The 17,470-nt window shown below is 30.2% G+C and overlaps 1 protein-coding gene across 3 annotated transcripts; it reads left to right on the top strand.

Moving 5' to 3' along the window:
• The first annotated feature begins 2,028 nt into the window (after nt 1-2,028).
• LOC128171562 (adhesion G protein-coupled receptor E3-like) lies at nt 2,029-16,495 on the top strand. Of its 3 annotated transcripts, XM_052837354.1 has the most exons (25): nt 3,542-3,602; nt 5,007-5,219; nt 5,707-5,967; nt 7,643-7,777; nt 8,174-8,272; nt 9,861-9,955; nt 10,067-10,261; nt 10,529-10,600; nt 11,268-11,373; nt 11,457-11,594; nt 11,741-11,804; nt 11,990-12,128; nt 12,312-12,364; nt 12,472-12,580; nt 12,671-12,774; nt 12,876-12,978; nt 13,382-13,559; nt 14,042-14,111; nt 14,261-14,327; nt 14,497-14,582; nt 14,898-15,024; nt 15,234-15,275; nt 15,465-15,590; nt 15,865-15,969; nt 16,125-16,495. In XM_052837354.1, exons 1-25 carry the CDS (start codon nt 3,548-3,550, stop codon nt 16,146-16,148), a joined length of 2,766 nt encoding a protein of 921 aa, XP_052693314.1. In that variant the 5' UTR covers nt 3,542-3,547; the 3' UTR covers nt 16,149-16,495. The 3 variants fall into 3 exon arrangements, with proteins under 3 accessions (XP_052693312.1, XP_052693313.1, XP_052693314.1); XM_052837352.1 differs by lacking the exons at nt 15,234-15,275; nt 15,465-15,590; nt 15,865-15,969; nt 16,125-16,495 and adding an exon at nt 2,029-2,161 and having other exon boundaries at nt 3,535-3,602; nt 14,898-15,090; XM_052837353.1 differs by lacking the exons at nt 15,234-15,275; nt 15,465-15,590; nt 15,865-15,969; nt 16,125-16,495 and adding an exon at nt 2,029-2,161 and having other exon boundaries at nt 3,535-3,602; nt 14,497-15,019.
• Nucleotides 16,496-17,470: the final 975 nt, after the last annotated feature.

Here is a 17,470-nt window from a genome sequence, read left to right as displayed (position 1 = left end):
GATAAGGGAATCATTTTTTGAGTATCATCAGGTATTAATACAATATAATCGGGCATCTGATAATCTATGACATATTAAAATATTTGATGAATGATTCCTTATTATTTATATCATTTTTAAGATTGCACGATTCATTGTACGATTAAATATTAAAGTAGTCTTGATTCAATTTTTCGGACTATGCATTACAAAATCGGTTCATGGTGATATCACAACAGACATAAGAACTTATAAATATGATGTAATAACAATTAATGATCGTCTATTTTATATACGACTACAAGTACCTAGAATTTCTATTCTAGGAGATAGACTTTGACAACGGGGAAATTCCCCCTTCTATTTTTACTGCGATTCTGAAAGGTTCTTATAAAATAATGTGATCTAAATTCAAATAACAACATTTGTAGGGGTAAAAAATCGCAAAATCTTATTGTTTGCATTCTAGTACTATAGCAATAAAATCAAAAGTAAAAAAAATTCATAAAAATGATGTATATTTCATTTCTATTGTTAAGATTAGGCAATTTAAAGCAAAAGTCTACAGCCCCATCTAAAAATGTACTAGCTATTAGCTATTACAGTTTAGAACCCCCCTCTCTCTCTCTGTGTCTCTGTCTCTCTATCTCTGTCTCTGTCTCTGTCTCTCTCTGTCTCTCTGTCTATCTTTCTTTCTCTCTATCTCTCTCTCTCTCTCTCTCTCTCTCTCTCTCTCTCTCTCTCTCTCTCTCTCTCTCTCTCTCTCTCTCTCTCTCTCTCTGAGAGCAGTGTCTCCTAAACAATAAAACAGGACATGTTTTTATTCACGTGATTCAATGAAACTTTCATTTGATTTTCATTGATAATTTCATTTGGAAAAATCAATTAGTTTTTCTTAACCTTCGATTTTTGTTCATTGATTATTTACTCATTATGCTCATGTGACAATCCTGGGGTATGTGGGTCCCTGAAAAGTACACTAAAACAAGTTTTATAAAGATTTGGACGGTTAAAGAATAGTATACACATGATCGAGAATTTCCATTCATTAATCCCATTTTTTTCTGGCTATTCTTATAATTGTTTTTGTTATGAAAAAAGCCGAATTGTCATTTACGCCTTTGTATAACATTTTAGGATTTTTTCCACTTGTCGAATAGGCCTTTAAAGTTGCAATTGTTTCAGTCGTTCGTACGATCTAGGTAATCTACCAGATGCCGCTTACACGCGAAACGGAAAACAGAGCGTTAATTAAAACTCTGATAATTATAATGCTATTTACTAGATGTACATTGTTAAGCTGTTGTTGTAAATGTATTGACAAGCCATAAACAATATGATTATGACAAATAATCATATCTTTCACAAAAGGATTACATGTATTTATATGCATTTAATTATTTATTCAGGAAAAGTAGGCTTTTTCTTCATTATCATGCTAGTAGACATTATCCTTAATCAGAAAAGTTAATTTAGTTGTCGATTTTTCTATCTCCTTTGTTCTTGGGATTTACACTCTCGCATATTAAACGTACACAAAAAGGAAGTTTTTAGCTGATGCATATGTTAGCTGGATTAAATGAATTCTGAAGTTAAGTGGTTAGTGGCTATTTGCCACTTCATTGAAGATGCGATACTCAAAACATGTGTAGCTCATATTTCATTGTGATTAAGGAACAACTAACACCAGAGTATTGTGGAGTAAAAAGATGAAATAAAAGAGAGTTCACCTAGAAATGAAAAATATGACTTCATATTTTTTTTTCAAGTCCATGGGATCGATTTGTTCATTTTTCCCTTTTTGTAATGAAACTTGTACAATTGACAAATAAGTTGTAAGATATTGGTTGCATTGTTGTGAAAAACTTCAAGTGAGAAATTTTAATACAAAAAGCAAATTAATGCAACAAGCTGCATGTGAAAAATATCTTACCAAAGCTTGTGCTATACTCAAATAGTTTCATCATAGTACTACGGGTGAGAGCATTAGAGAGCATAATGGGACGCTGCCAACATTTTGTTATGAATCAGTACGTTTAGCTCCTTCTTTTTTGCGCGCACTGGTTTTCGGCGCTGCGCTTATTTACACCATGACGACTACCTATTAATTTCCTTGTTGGATTCTTATAACGGCAGTCGCAGGCAGTGGTGGGGTGAATAAAGTCCAAAAGAACATTGAAATGTAAGTTTGTTTTTTATTTGACTATCTTAATGATATCAACGGTCTTGCTTTTGGTATGTCCATGTTCATTCTTTATATTTTAATTTTTATCTCTCTTTCTTTTTAAATTGTTTGTGTTCTTTCACAATGTTTTTACTTATGTAACTTCTCCGTCTGGATTTTTGACGCGTCAATTATGATCTGGGTTTTTTTTATAAAAATGAATAAATGGTGGCACTGAGAGTAAGGCAAATGCTCTGTTAATGCGTTTAAATGTGTATCATTTTACCTGAAGCTTCTAATGACACTGCATCGTTGTTATTTGAACGGTGGGTATGACTTTAGTTTTATGAGAGATGAATCATTGTAAAGGTTATCAATTTTTCAGAAAAAGAGCACAACAGAATTTCATTTGTTCATTTACTTCTTACAAGTTACAATGTCCATCAGTCAGTTCTAACTTACACACCAGGTTTTTATCAGTAACTTTAAGCTGGTGTTTGATTTGTTTTTAAATGAATAAAGATAGTTTGGTAAATACAAACAATGCTTTGATTACACAATTGGGACAGAAATCAAAATGAAAGAGCTACGAAAGTCTCTGTATACTGCATATTATTAAGAGGAATTCATGAAGGAAGTACTTAGATGATATTATCTGGCTTGAATTGTACACTTAAGTGTTTGAGAGCAAAATATTTTTTTTTGTTTAAGTACAGTTGATGAGAGTTCTCATATCTAGGGATCTGAAAATGTTCTCTTGAATAATCGACAATAAGTTTTGTGTTCAGAGGCAAAATATGTCCGGTATTTAGGAAATAGTAGCAAATACATCAAATTATGTTCCAATTTGAATCGATTATTTTTATAATACTTCTTACATGTTTTTACAATACTTTTTACATGTTTAATCTAAACATTATTTCATCCTGAAAAAATATTACATAAAAGGGATTAGAAGGCAGACAATCTGCCTATTTGTGCCCTCTCCGTAAACAGTCAATTTCACAAACAGTGATGGTACAATGTATTCTGCATCTTACATATTGAGAAATGCATCAGGAATATAAAGATGAAAAAACACATTTTGATAATAAAGTCAAGATTAAGATATTATAACAAATCACTGTAGTATATGTAAAACAAGTGCTGCTAGAAAATGAGAGTAATAAGCAACAATGTTTATTAAGGGCAATCTTAAATGTAAAATGCCAAAATCAATATTTGATTAAATCAGAAATTACATTGCAAAAATCTCTGTATTGAAATTAAATTCATATTAGATCAAAGCAAATGCTAAAGAATTCACCACAATAGCTTTATTTATTTTTTACAAATGTTTGCTTGAATTAAAACGTCAAACAATTTGGTTGAATTATTTCTACTGTTTTCAGCGGTCGTTAGAATATGCTGAAGATAATATTTTGTCTTCACTTTTGTCTTTCATCAAGCTTTGCCTATGGTGAGTATACATGCTATTAACAATGCATAAATGTTTGATATGTTGTTTAAATAATTTTAAGGGCAAGGGGGACCGCTAATCTATTTTTTTATTTATTTTTTTTTGTGGGGGGGGGGGGGTGGGTGGGTGCATGTTAAATTCTGATTCACAAAGTTGAAATTTTAATGACATTTATGTCCGTCTTTTTTCGTTTAATGTGTTTCGTTATGGTGTCCATCATTTGAATAAATATGACAATCGAAAAGTATTTATTGCATAAACATTTACTATACATCAATAATCAATCATTTTTTTTTGACAAATTTTAGCCATATACCTAACGTCTAGATGTTTTCAAAAGACAATTACTACTGTCAGTATAGTTTTATTCAAACATGTCCAGTCTTGTTTCTTTCCAAATTTTCAACTTCTTTTACATGACCACGTCATTTAAATAAAAACAAAAAGATTGTTTATTTTCTGTGATTCTCCTGTTGAAACGGACGTATAAGTATTTTCCTTTTATTGACTGATAAGAAAAGAAAACTATTTACTAATCTTTACCGCTGTGAAATTATAAACGTGCTGGCATTTTTTTTAGGGAGAAAGTTCACTTACACTCTTCTTCAATTACGTGCTAAATTGTTCACATATACAAAATGTAGTCCAAAAATTACTCGTTGTTTAAAAGGAGAGTGATATATGTTCTTAAACGGATTCTATTGATGTTTGTTAGTTTTTAAATATCTAAATGGACAAATTGAGTTTGTACAAATTGTTGATTAAACTTGTAGGTCCAAGCGAATAGAGAGTTTTTAATCTTGTTAAAATTCGACAGAGCTCGAGCCTTGTTTTCAAATATAACGGAAAAATAGAGTGCATTAACGAAAAAACCATTAACAAACGAAACTAATTAAGATTTGAAGAAATGTTTACTGATGTAGACGTATCACATATGAAAAGAAAACAAGGCACCAGCTTTGTTTACAAAAACAAAGAATTGTGACCTATGTATATCTGATCGTCTAACTAATGGCGATCAATTTATAGTATATATAATTCCATATATCTTTATTCCATAAGGGATGTTGGTGCAAGGAAAAACTCATGCAGCATTGAAAATGACATAAAATTTTGTAGGTCAGCCATCGATCTTTAAATCAGGCTTTTCTTAAAAGGCTACATTTGCTACAAATCATTGCAAACTAATATTAAAGTATGTTATAATCGATCTTCGGATACAAGTTAACAAAGGGCAAAAAATTGATGAAAAGAAAAATATTTTGTTTTAGTAAAAACCTTATTTATGACTAAGGCATCACACATAAAAGAACAATTAAGAATTTGATACAAAGCTAGATGCTAGAGGATATAAAATCTCACATTAACAAAATCAAACGGATGAATCTCTTTGTTTTTCATTAGTTAATTTAGCGCTCAATAAAGAAACATTTGAGCAATATCCACGTCTAATCCGTTACAACGTTGCTTCAAACAAGGCTGTAGATGGGATAAAGCCAGATCAAAACTACAGTGATGAACAATGTTCATTTTCAAAGGCAGAAAAAACAGCCACCTGGTGGGTGAATCTAAACAGTGTTTACAACATCAATGATATCCGGATATATTACGCTAATGGTATGCTTATGTATATATCGTTGAAAAAAGCCATTTTAAACACATTTGAAACATTACAAATAACGTCATGCAACAGGTATTTTCATCGTGGTTAAACAAGGGCTATTGGCTGGGTAAAGTCTTTCTACATATTTTATTGATATTCAAATATTAATACATTTATGCAATTTTCTGCAATGTTCATTGTTTTTTATCATCAATCTCCTTTGTGATATGTACCAACGTCTCCGATTCAAACACGAGTAAACAACTTTACCCTCTTTATGCGATCTATACAGCAACTGATTTGAAACATTAATACAATTACAGTACACCAATTTAGAAATAAGTAAATGAAACAATTGCATAAATAGAGTATGCTGCAAGTAAGCATTATGCAAACTAGAAACTTGTTTTATTTAAAATTATTTAGATTTTAAATTTTTAATTTGTATTTCCTTATACATGATGAAATAAAAACAGTCAAATCCTAAACCTTTTGTTATAGAGTCAGGTTGGGGAAACTGGTATAAAGGGCTGCGCTTAGGATTTTCTATATACGTCTCAAACACAACCAATAAGTCAGATGGTGTATTATGCTACAAGGACAACAATTTTACGTTGGACACCTTTCCAGAAGTCCTTGATACCCAGTGTCCTGTGTATGGACAATACGTCATTTATTACAACGAGAGACTACTCGGAGTTACGTACCCTGAGGACTATAGTAATGATGTATTCAATTCACTTTGCGAAGTTGAAGTGTATGGTAAATATTCATAGTGTGTAACAGAAATACATGGTTATATTCAACGCATTACAATCTTTTTTAATATATTCGCAAAGTCAACAAAGTTTTAAAAAGACTATGCATCTTATCTCATTACCTATTGTACGATTTTTCATAAGATGACATTCGAAAAATAGCAGAATTGAAATAGTATGACATAAATTGGTTGATACAATGATTGGATACATATGTAAGATTTAACCTTTCATATTGCATTTTTTCATGACCTCGAAGATATTTACAGCTAAAACAATTAACAATTTATTTTAAATCGACCGCAAAAAAATATCACCGACTTATCGACATCAAATGATTTAATATTCAGATCAATCCTCAAGTCCATTTGAAAAGTCGACAGTCGACAATACATTACCTAACTGCTGGTTTAAAAAAATGTTTTTTAAACTTCCAAGGCCACCTGATTTATTTTCAGAGTAAACAGCAGTAAAATACAGCATTTCAGTTATTAGTATGTATACATTATTTCTATGGATTACAAAGTTATCATACACTTTCTCAGGTAAAGTTCACAACTTTTAATCGCCGGCTTTTTGTCCTAAACACTTAACCATGCATTAGCCAATAAATTACTGGCTCGGTTAAACAGTCAAAGTTGCTGCACAAAGTGTCTGTAAACGTCTTCGGACTACTGATAGATAAACCATCTTGCACGTAGCTTCGAGTCATTCATTGAAATTTACAACATATTGGTCCTTACCTTGGTACTCTTGCAGTTCCTCTCTTTTGAGTAGTCCGCTAACAGACACTGTGGAATCATTAAATTTCGTGATGGTTCATTTTTTGGTGAAATTCGTGGGTACCTCTCAGCCACGAATCAACCTCCTCCCCGAATTAATAAATTAGGGGTATAAATTCATATTTCCTTTTGTAGGTATTAGAAAATAGACGAAATTACGTCCCCACATTGGTTTGCTATATATTCTGATCATAAAAAAAAACATACGGGAGATAACTCCAACTCAATGCATTTACTATGAAACATCCTTAGAGATCCGAATGTCAACATGGTGTGTAAATTTGAAGCGAGTAAAAAACGTTGAATAAAAAGTGTTGAATTCCTTAAAATTAAGAATCAAATTTTCAAATGAAAGGTATTTACAGCCCCAAAATGGTTTGTTATAAATAGTTTGATTCGGTTTTTTTCAACGCAACTTCATTAATGTTTCCCTAAATCGTTTCAAAGTGATTTTGCAATTTTCTTCTACAATACGGGTATATGGGAGGTATTTTAACTCTGGCGAAGGCGTGTCACGAGACACATTTGGATTATTCTAACTAAGCAGAGTTTAGTGAAATTAAAGGCATAATTTGAGGCTTAAAGCTTGGTTGTATGAATGTCAACAACACGGTGTGTCGATGTGTCTATTTCATAAATGTCCGATATTATATGGAATGTCAACCCGTGTACGTACGGGTCAAAGTCTAGTTATTAGAAATAATCGCATCAAAAAATTGAAAGATAATTATGATGTGTAATATCTTGATGACTGAGTTTCTTTAATTTAAACTTTTTTATGTTTGCAGTGTACGTCAAAAATTATGTAAAAAAGGAGGGGCATTTAAACTTTAATATTGATATCTTAATTGAATGAAATAAACTTATATTTGATTACAATAAATAATTTTTTCTGAGGGTGTCCTGTCCTTGGCCACTATGGAGCTGATTGCAACGTGTCCTGTTCTGACGCCGATTGTTGCTATAGTCATGTCGAAACGGGCACTTGTCAGGGTTGTTATTCGGAAAGTGAAGGACTTCAATGTCGATTTGGTATATACTTCTTTTTCAAAATAAATTTTAATTGAAACATTAAATAATCTTAAATGGTTGAAATATTCATCTTACTTCTTTTTTATCAAATAATGCCTTCGCATTGTTTTCAAATAAAGCACTACTATTTGATTGACATACATGTACTCATGCATTTATCATCATTCCAATCATAATCTTTGAAGTAATTTTGAAATCAATATTCATTTTTCTGAAATTTAATTTAATATGTTTGATACTTGTATTGTTATATGTACTATTATTGTAATGTTCTCCATTGATATAATATATAAAACATGATACCGTTTTCACTTGAGAGAAACAAGGACAGAATTTGTCATTTATTTCAACTTTAACTACTATGAGAATGTTGGGTTTTTTTTGCAAATTTTGAAGAACAAAACACCTGCATAGAAGACAAGACAGACGGTATATTATGGAAAGCAACTTTTGCAGGAAGAAATAAAGAAATTCCGTGCCCTGAAAATCAAAATGGTAGGGATATTATTATAAAAATAATTTTGTTGGCATTTTGATTCTTTCAAGATAATTTAACCGTCCTTTTATTTACATGTACTTATTTATTGTTATAACTTTTGTAAAAGACTGTTTTGTTTTTAGGTGTTTTTTTTATAATCAAATATGAACCAATGAGTTAAATCGTAAACTTACCTTACTCATAAACTGTTAAAGGATACAAAAAATGCTAGTGGACTAGAACTATACAAGTGTTTAGAATGTATTCTGAAAATTTTCATTTCAAATATTTCATTTACAAAATAAAAGTCTTGTCATGGAACATAAAGCATTTAATTAAAAATGAATCTAAGATATTAAACCTGATCTTTTAAAATTAACAAAATTGATTAAAAGTTAATAACTCTAGCAAGATAAAACAAAAAAGCAAAATTGACACAGACTCAAATACAGAACTAAACGTCGAAGATACATTAGAATATCCGGATACGGTACCAACGTTAAGGTACAATTCTCGGTAATGTAGTCGTACTAACAATTTATATAAAAACGTTTAAAGACTTCTGTTGATTTAATGAAAATGAACTACTGCAAACAATTACAGACTGTTGTGTTTAAAGGTATACAAACTCCTTTTGCTTAAGGAATAAGGAATCATTTTTTTAAGTATTATGAGATGATAATTTCGGTCGGGGCGTGGTCAAATCTTATAAAGCCTGAAGATCTTTATTATAGAGTTAATCACGTTCCAACCGAAATTTTTACCTCATAAGATTCATAGAATGATTCCTTAATACTTATATTTATATTATTTCCAATTTGTACACTTAAAGACAACATTCTTTTAAACCCACTTTTTTAAATAGGACATGTTATGCATTATTACGCGGCGCAGCCTATACCGTTTTTCGGACACGCCCGTTTTGTGTCAGTCATGTTTTTTAAAGTTATTGGTTCGGGTTCAAAAATGATTTGTAATGTTACCACCGACAAGGAGAGTTGAAAATGAAAATATTGAATAATATTTAAGACATAAATGTTAATGTCTTTATAAATACGACTCGTCAAAATAAATTTTGTAAACAAACTTGATGCAACGCCTTTTTCTCAGAGCTGTTCATTTTCCAACACTCAAATCCGCACAAACGGAAGATTATATTCATCTATCCTTACATTAAATAACTATATTACTCAATTCATACAAATAAACACGCTTTCACATTTGTCACAAGGTTTTCCTTTATGAAGTTCATCATACTCCCAAACTTCTTGTCAGACTTCGAACATTGCATTTAGGAAAACAAACGAACAATGCACTGACTGTTTTTCATTCAAAACATCCTCTATTTTCTTGCTCATAAATTTTGTCAAAATTTCTTTCAAATATAATGCATTGAACTTAGGAAAGGTTTAAAGCAAACAATTGAGAATTGAATAATAAATTTTAAAAGTAAAATAATAGAAGTAAAATAATATTTATGCCTTTTAGTTTGCCGAATATCTCTTGAAAAAATGATCAAATCGAAAGTTTATGGTCGATCTTATAAAGATGGTATAAATGAACACTTCTTACATGTATAAGAGTTTGTAGCATCTTATAATGTAGGAGTGGCGACAAGATTCTGTGATGAACATGGAGAATGGAATCTTCCTAACCTTATTAACTGCACCAACGAAGCTCTGGTGAATGCATCATCACTTGTAAGTTTCCTTGCACGACGCATAAACAATCATAATTTAAATCATGGGTATATGTAACCTTATTAACCGTGATAATCTTTCAATTAAAGTTTTTTTCAAACATCTAAATAGTTGGATGGTATCATCGCAAATAAAACACAGGATAAATTCAGAATCCAGAAGACGGTTAACAATACTCTACAATTGATGAAAAAGCTTACATCATCGACCAGTGGAATCAGTGCTGGGGATCTGAGCTCCTCTCTTGGCGTTTTGGAGAAGATTGTCACAGTAACAAACGCTACGGGATCAGTTATCGAAAAAGAGGTCACTTATTGGAATTTTCCTTATAATATCATCTTCTTCGTTTTCCACATTATCAATAAGTATTAGACTAAATCATATATGATAAATTAGCGAAAAGGTTTCCCCCTTATGAACCCTGTCCTATTTTTCTGCCTATTTTTACGCAAAAGTTCTAAAATTATCAAAAAACAAATTCGCACTAATTATGACACAAATGTTTGCACATGCCTTTCTATAATAATAATAACTTGAACAAAAATATAATTTAAGTGTTTTAATTCATTTCAGGTCTTTTACGCTGTTATTGATAACATTTTGTCGCCTAATAACTCTAACTCTTGGACTACTATAAGCGAACAGGTAAATTTACAGTATGCTACATTGTAAAAAAAAAAAAATCAAATCAAATCATTTGGTAAAAATACTTAAAAAAGTTTATTGCATTTGCGTATCTATTAACTAAATATGACAAAATTAAATTTTTCATTACTTACAAGAGCATACTTGTGGTCTGGAGCACAATCAATCCATCGTTTAATGTCAAACCTGAAAGATTTATTTTTATTGACCATGTGTAATATTTCGATCATATATGCATGGATAAGACTTGTTCCAGGTCATTGTACAACACTCACTGATTTTCAGAGTGAAATGCTACAAAGAATTCTAACAGAAGTTCGAAGACGCTTTCTATTAAACGAACAAAAACATAACATTCAATGTAAATTTGTATTTCGTGACAAGTATTTGGCATTGTTCTTTTGTTACAGACTCAAAACATCTTAAGCGTAACAATATGCATTGTACATAAACAACTCAAAACACTGATTTAAAAAAAATTGACAGGTGTTACATTTATCGGAAACTATTGTTTCAACACATAATGTAAGAAAAGCTTAATAAATTAGTTAAGGAAATAAAAGTTTTTAAAAAAATGCATGCATCTAGCAAAAGAGTATAACGCTTAATTGTGGTTTATTTGCTCGTTAGTATCTATTAGTATTTTACAAAGTTTGTTATCTTTTAGACAGAAAATGGCCCCACCTTTCTCCTAAAGAATATGGACCGTTTCAGCAAAATAACACTCCAAAACGACAATATTACAGCAACTAAATTTAACGGATTTAATTTTGGTAAACAAGCATTTCCTTATCGTTTAAATTGTCGATACGTGTAGTAGAAAAACCACTCTGTATAAATTGATGTTTTTTTTAAGAGCTGGTTATCAACCAAACAAAAATCGATGAAACGAGAATACGTTTTCCGGATGAACAATCAAACAAGGTTTCTCCAAACCCCGAAGAAAGTCTTACCTTTCTAGAATTACCAAAACAAGCATCAAACGCTACAAAAGGTAAAAAAAACTCATTTTTGTTCGTTATACGCAATTATTGTTAATGACAATTATGCAAAAAACACAATTTAATTTAAGATTAAAATAACAATTATTGATACTGGAAGATTATACCAATCAATCTCTCAATATTTTTTTCCTACAAGCGATCAACTATGTTGCTGTTCTATATAAAACAATGTCAGACATTCTGGGATCTGATTCTAACAGGTAAACTGTTAAAACAAGTTTTCAGTTTTCGTTTAAATCTTTCTTTTCATAAAGCTAAATTTGTCTAAACTTAAATTATACATCTGATATGATATTATGTATGATTATTATTGTTTGTACTTTGTTTTTATACTAAACTTGATATATTATTCATGTCTTTTTGGAAAATCAATTGAACCAATCAGTAAAGAGTTGAAAGGTAAACAGGCGAAAAAGTCTAAACAAAGATCCTTTGTCAATTCCCCAATACTGTCCCTCACTACCCAGACAGACTTAGGAGTGTTGGACCCACCTCTCAATCTTAGGTTTGGACACACTATTAAAGTAAGATATCAGAAATATATGATTTTGGTTTACAATTGACGTAAAGTTATTATGTACAATTAACTTAAAAGTTTCCTATTATTGGCGACGTGTGTAAAAGTGCAATTAACCTAGGTTAATCCTATTGTTTGTTGTTTTTTAGCTTGGTTTTTTTATTTTTTGTATATTTAACTGTTTATTTAGAAGGAGTCTACAGAAATGCGCGCTTTATGTGTATCATGGGATTTTAATCTAAAGTAAGTGATTGTGAACAAATTGTTTTCTCTGATTTTAAAATTCAAGCTTTTTTATACAAAAGTTACAGCAATAAGTGGGTTTATTTCTAATTCATTTTTTCATATAGCAAATGGTCAGAGGAAGGATGCACTGTGATCCAAACAGATCGTCAGAGAACTGTTTGTCATTGCAACCATCTCACAAACTTTGCTATTTTAATGAGACCATACACTCAGGTAAACGCCACTTTCTTATGCAAATAGAGTCAAAGAAATCAAAACTGAAATTTACTGTTGGAATTCCAAATTATCTTGATTAAATTTCAGGTATCCGAAGAAAGTCCATTCTTAAAAACGATGTCATTTGTTGGGATAGCTCTCTCCATAGCGTTTACGTTTCTTACTTCTTTGATTTACATCTTGACATGGAGGTATGTAAGACTGATTTGTATCATTCATGCACAAATATTACTCCAGCGAGTGTACATGTAATATAGAAATTCAAAATCATTTTATTGTATGTAAATTTCAGATATATAAGGAGTGACAAAAACATCATGATGCTGAATATCTGTGGATCGTTAATACTGTCGTATACAATATTTATATCGTCAGTGGAACAGACATCGAATGAGGTAAAAATTGATTTCTACCTCCTGATAAGTAATAGGTATTTGAGTGTACAATGTAAATATATAACTTCATAATTAAGATACAAACGTAGATGTTACCAAAAAAACCATTCAAAATAAATTAATAAAATATACAATGTATTACGTAAAACACTAATGGTATTTAGTAACCGATATGTGAATATATAATTCTTATACATTAATTATATATATATATGTACGTAGATTTTCTAAAGAAAGAAAACAATCCACAAAAATTCATAATGCATTAAACAATCATGTAAAATTGTACCTGAAATATATTGAAAATTATTGGATTGATATTTGTAAAATAGTAATCTGTATACATGTACCGACACTGAGTATATATCTAATCACCAGCGTTTAATTACTTTTTATGTTTCAGGTTGCTTGCGTTGCAATAACGGCCATTATCCACTACTTTTTCTTAGTGACATTCTTCAGTATGCTTGGGTTAGGTGTTTATTACTTCATGAGTATTACAGTGACTTACTATGCCCTGTATGTTGCAAACAACTTCAAGTCGAAATCAAGGATTCATTGGTTTCTGGGTGGAATCTGGGGTATGTATCTGAATAAACATTTCACGAGTTGGATTTAACCTTTTAGATATATTTTCATCGTAAGATATTTCCTTTTGTTTTATTTGAATAAATTTTAAAATTTTAAAAAGTCGTATCGACTTTTCAAACATTCGTTTCGGTGACCGATTTTTTTTCTTTTTTTTTTGGTATCAAAATGCGTTGAAATTTTAATTTCTTTGGAGTTGGTGGGATAAACTATCATCACAAAAATAAATCCTCATTTGAATTATTATATTCAAATTGTTCTTTGATTACGGTATACATTGGTCCAAAACAGAGTCGGGTAGTAGCTTAAAATACAGATATGGAATTAGATGTAAGTATTAAAAAATAAGGATGATATTGTTCCATTCTCATAGCGGTTGATTTGGGTAGTAGCTTAAAATACAGATATGGAATTAGATGTAAGTATTAAAAAATAAGGATGATATTGTTCCATTCTCATAGCGGTTGATTTGCAGGTATACCGGTCATTATTACTACAACAAATCTTGGAGCGTTTTGGGGGAAAGGATACCACCTGAAGTCATAGTATGCGTATTTTACATAGTATTGTATCTTTGCAAGAACTATAGATTGTGTCTACCCTTACATAAATACTTGAATAAAGCATTTATTCCCATACATATTTTAACCACTGACTTCAGTCGTTGAAAAGATAACTCTTTTTGAACTTTTAGCTGCTGGTTGTCCATAGAAAGTGGCTCACTTTATATGTTTATCATTCCAGTCTGTCTGATTAGTTTGGTAAGGTCTTAAGCAACAAATTATACTATTCATTTTTTTCTTTAACATCAAAGTCTTTAAAAGCGTAAAGAAAATTGGTAATTATTCGTGGGCAGCGAATTTAAATGTTTGTCATAGAATTGAAATTTAATGTTCTCTAACTAAAAAAAATTAAATGTTTTTCTTTCAGATCAACATTCTTATAATTGTTTCACTTTTAAGGGTGTTGTTTGCTTCGAGCATAGTGGCAAGGTCTTCACTGCAGAGGAAAGCGTCGTGAGTCAAACCAAAAAGAGCTTTGAAATTCATATAATTTGGTCTACCAGCAGTATAGAAAAAACTTGTTTTATTAGTACATATGCCCCAACATAATCCGACAATCGAATATCAAACATAAAGTTTAACATAAAAAAATAATACCAGTTTTCACAAACATATCGCATGTATCCACAAAACATACAAAATACTGGTACATAGTTTTTTTCTTCTTACCAACAAACTCACTAACATACATGCATAACAAAACATGGAATCGTCCATGTTATATTTGTAAAACGTTCTGATAAAACAAATATTTTCAATAATTACTAGATCCGGTCTGCGGTCACTTGGAACACTTCTGCCAGTTCTAGGAGTAACTTGGCTGTTCGGAATCCTGGCAGTTAACGAAAATGCAGTTGTGTTTCAGTATCTATTTGTCATTGCAAATTCATTCCAGGTTTGATATCTTTATCATGTTTCTTTCGTGTTTGCTTTTTTTTTTAACTTTGTTTAATTTGCAGGGGTGTTTGGGGTAGTTATCTTAGAAAAAAAGAAGTTTTATTTCTTTCTTATTTCTTAAGTTTTATTTGACTTGTTGTTTTAAAAATCAGAATCATGTTTTTTACTTACACATTGCCATTTTTATAATAAATATCTATTTTTCAGGGGTTCCTCATTTTTGTTTCACACGTTTTGTTGGACAAAAAGGTCAGCTTTTAAAATTTGTAATAAATTTTATTATGTACCTATACATATATAAAAATGACTATTATTTTTTTTTTAAATCTTAATCTTGATTTAGATATGATCCTTCTTCTTTTTTTATTTCAAAGAAAAATCTATGCGGATTTCATTAAAGTATCGACAGCAAATATTATATTTGCAATTTCTTGTCAGGTGAGGCAAGGCATAGGGAATAGATACCCGAGTTTGAGTACAATATTCAGTTTCGCTGAGCGAGGGACAAAAGAAACTACTATAAGTTCACCAAGCCCGTCGACATCTAAATCAAATGAACCAAAGGTAAGGGAAGAATGTTATTTTACACATGAATATCATTTTGAAATCAAATATGAAATATCAAAAGTATCTATAATTTCTTTTTAAATTAGATTAAAAAATGACATTATCGAGAATTCCTTCAATCAATTTTTAATCGCAAACGATATCATTCTTAGTTTAAGTTTAAGGCTAGCTTTCCAATCATGTAATCTTCTATCTACAATAAATCTTCGAACTTTAAGAGGATCAATCTGGTTGTAACTACTCGAGAAAAAAAAATATTTTTTTGAAAAAGAGTTTGGTTAAAAGATTTTGGCAAACCAAAGAGAAGAAGTCTGAGTTATCAATGTCAGAAAAAACGATGTCTACAAGTTGTCCACAAAGTGTTTCTCATGCAAAAGTAAGACTTAAACGCCAACATTCAAGTTCAGATTCTTTGGAAAACAATTAAGATAATGATAAATTAAAAATTTGAAGACACTAAAAATGTCACGACTAATTTTATACATTGAGCAAAATTTGCTATATTTTCAATCTTCATATCTTTATTTACAGAGAAATGAAACAAATTCTGATTAAACTTCTAATTTGTGAAAGAAAGAGAGAACTGTCGCAGACCCGAGGAAAAGAACAATTTTAACATAAGTTAACTGTAAAATGTTAAATGTACAAATTTTGCTTTTACCTTTTACTCGGATATTTCTCATAGATTTATGTTGCATCCAATAAGGTGGTTTAAATGTATCTTTACGATATATTCCTCAGAGTGTATTACTTATCTTAGTATTAATCGTTCGGTATGAGATCTTTCAAATACTTGTAGCCATATAGAAAGCATATTAACAATTAAGTTCCATTTTCACAATATATCTTTAGTTCGTTGTAAGATGAGATGAAATTTTAAGAACAAGTTATATTATTCTGTCTGCTTTATCAATGCTATTTTCTACTTGCATTATATCTGCAATTTAATTTTTTTTTTAAATAATACATAAGCAATTTATATTCGTTCATCAATGTTATATTAATTTCATTTATATTAATTTAATTACATGATTGCAGAACTTAAGCGTCATGAAGTTAAAAACAGTTATTACCTTCATTGTTGAACATAAACAATAAGAAATATATATACCTGACTGTATACATGTACCATAGACAGGTCTTGACTGTTAATCCTATTCTCATTTGATAAACTATTTTATGCAACCTCTTTTATACTGTTGGTTTTTTTCTATTCTTTTTATCATAATATATATATAATATCTTGTATTTTTTTTTTATTTGTAACTCACCAATGCAAAAAGTAGCTTTAAAAAAAACATATATACATATTGCTTTGATAAATATGTTTGTTTCGTTTAGTGATTTCTTTTTTCACTACATGTATTTTCAAACAGGATGGAAATACCATAGGAAGCATTTTATTTTTCTAATAATTTATGGGTGAAATACGAAACACAACTTTGAATTAATTCCAGACATTAAACTTAGCTGAAATCTAGAATATCATATAGTCTATACAATATAAGTATAGTAAATATAAGTAAGTAAAAGCAAAATGTTCAAGTTTATGTTGCCCGAAAAAAGAAAAAGCTTATTAATGGGGGGGGGGATCATCTGCAATCATTAAGAGTTAGTTCAACTTTGTTTTTCAGGTGGACAATGCATTGATTTCATTAATTATTGAGTTGTAACAAGACATATTTTACAAAACCTGTCAAATGAATAATGATATACTTTAAACAAGTCTTACAACAAAAGTCTTGAGAAGAAAGCAGAAAAAACAAAATAACCTCGTTGAGCACATGAAACACAGCCATATGAATGTTTCATAAGATTTCTTAATAATCTAAACTATAACAATTATAAGTTATTTTCATTCATTTATTTTTTTGGCC

This window comes from Crassostrea angulata, chromosome 2 (assembly GCF_025612915.1).
Source record: "Crassostrea angulata isolate pt1a10 chromosome 2, ASM2561291v2, whole genome shotgun sequence".
NCBI lineage: Eukaryota > Metazoa > Mollusca > Bivalvia > Ostreida > Ostreidae > Magallana > Magallana angulata.
The sequence above is the reverse complement of the archived record's forward strand: the minus strand, read 5'-3'. Positions and strand labels throughout refer to the sequence as shown.

Excerpts from the sequence above, each read along its gene's own strand:
- LOC128171562 (XM_052837354.1), top strand. The coding sequence starts at position 3,548 with ATGCTGAAGATAATATTTTGTCTTCACTTTTGTCTTTCATCAAGCTTT. Across the intron at positions 12,581-12,670 it reads TAATGAGACCATACACTCAG|GTATCCGAAGAAAGTCCATT; the intron begins GTAAACGCCACT and ends ATTAAATTTCAG. Across the intron at positions 14,328-14,496 it reads CAGTCTGTCTGATTAGTTTG|ATCAACATTCTTATAATTGT; the intron begins GTAAGGTCTTAA and ends TTTTTCTTTCAG.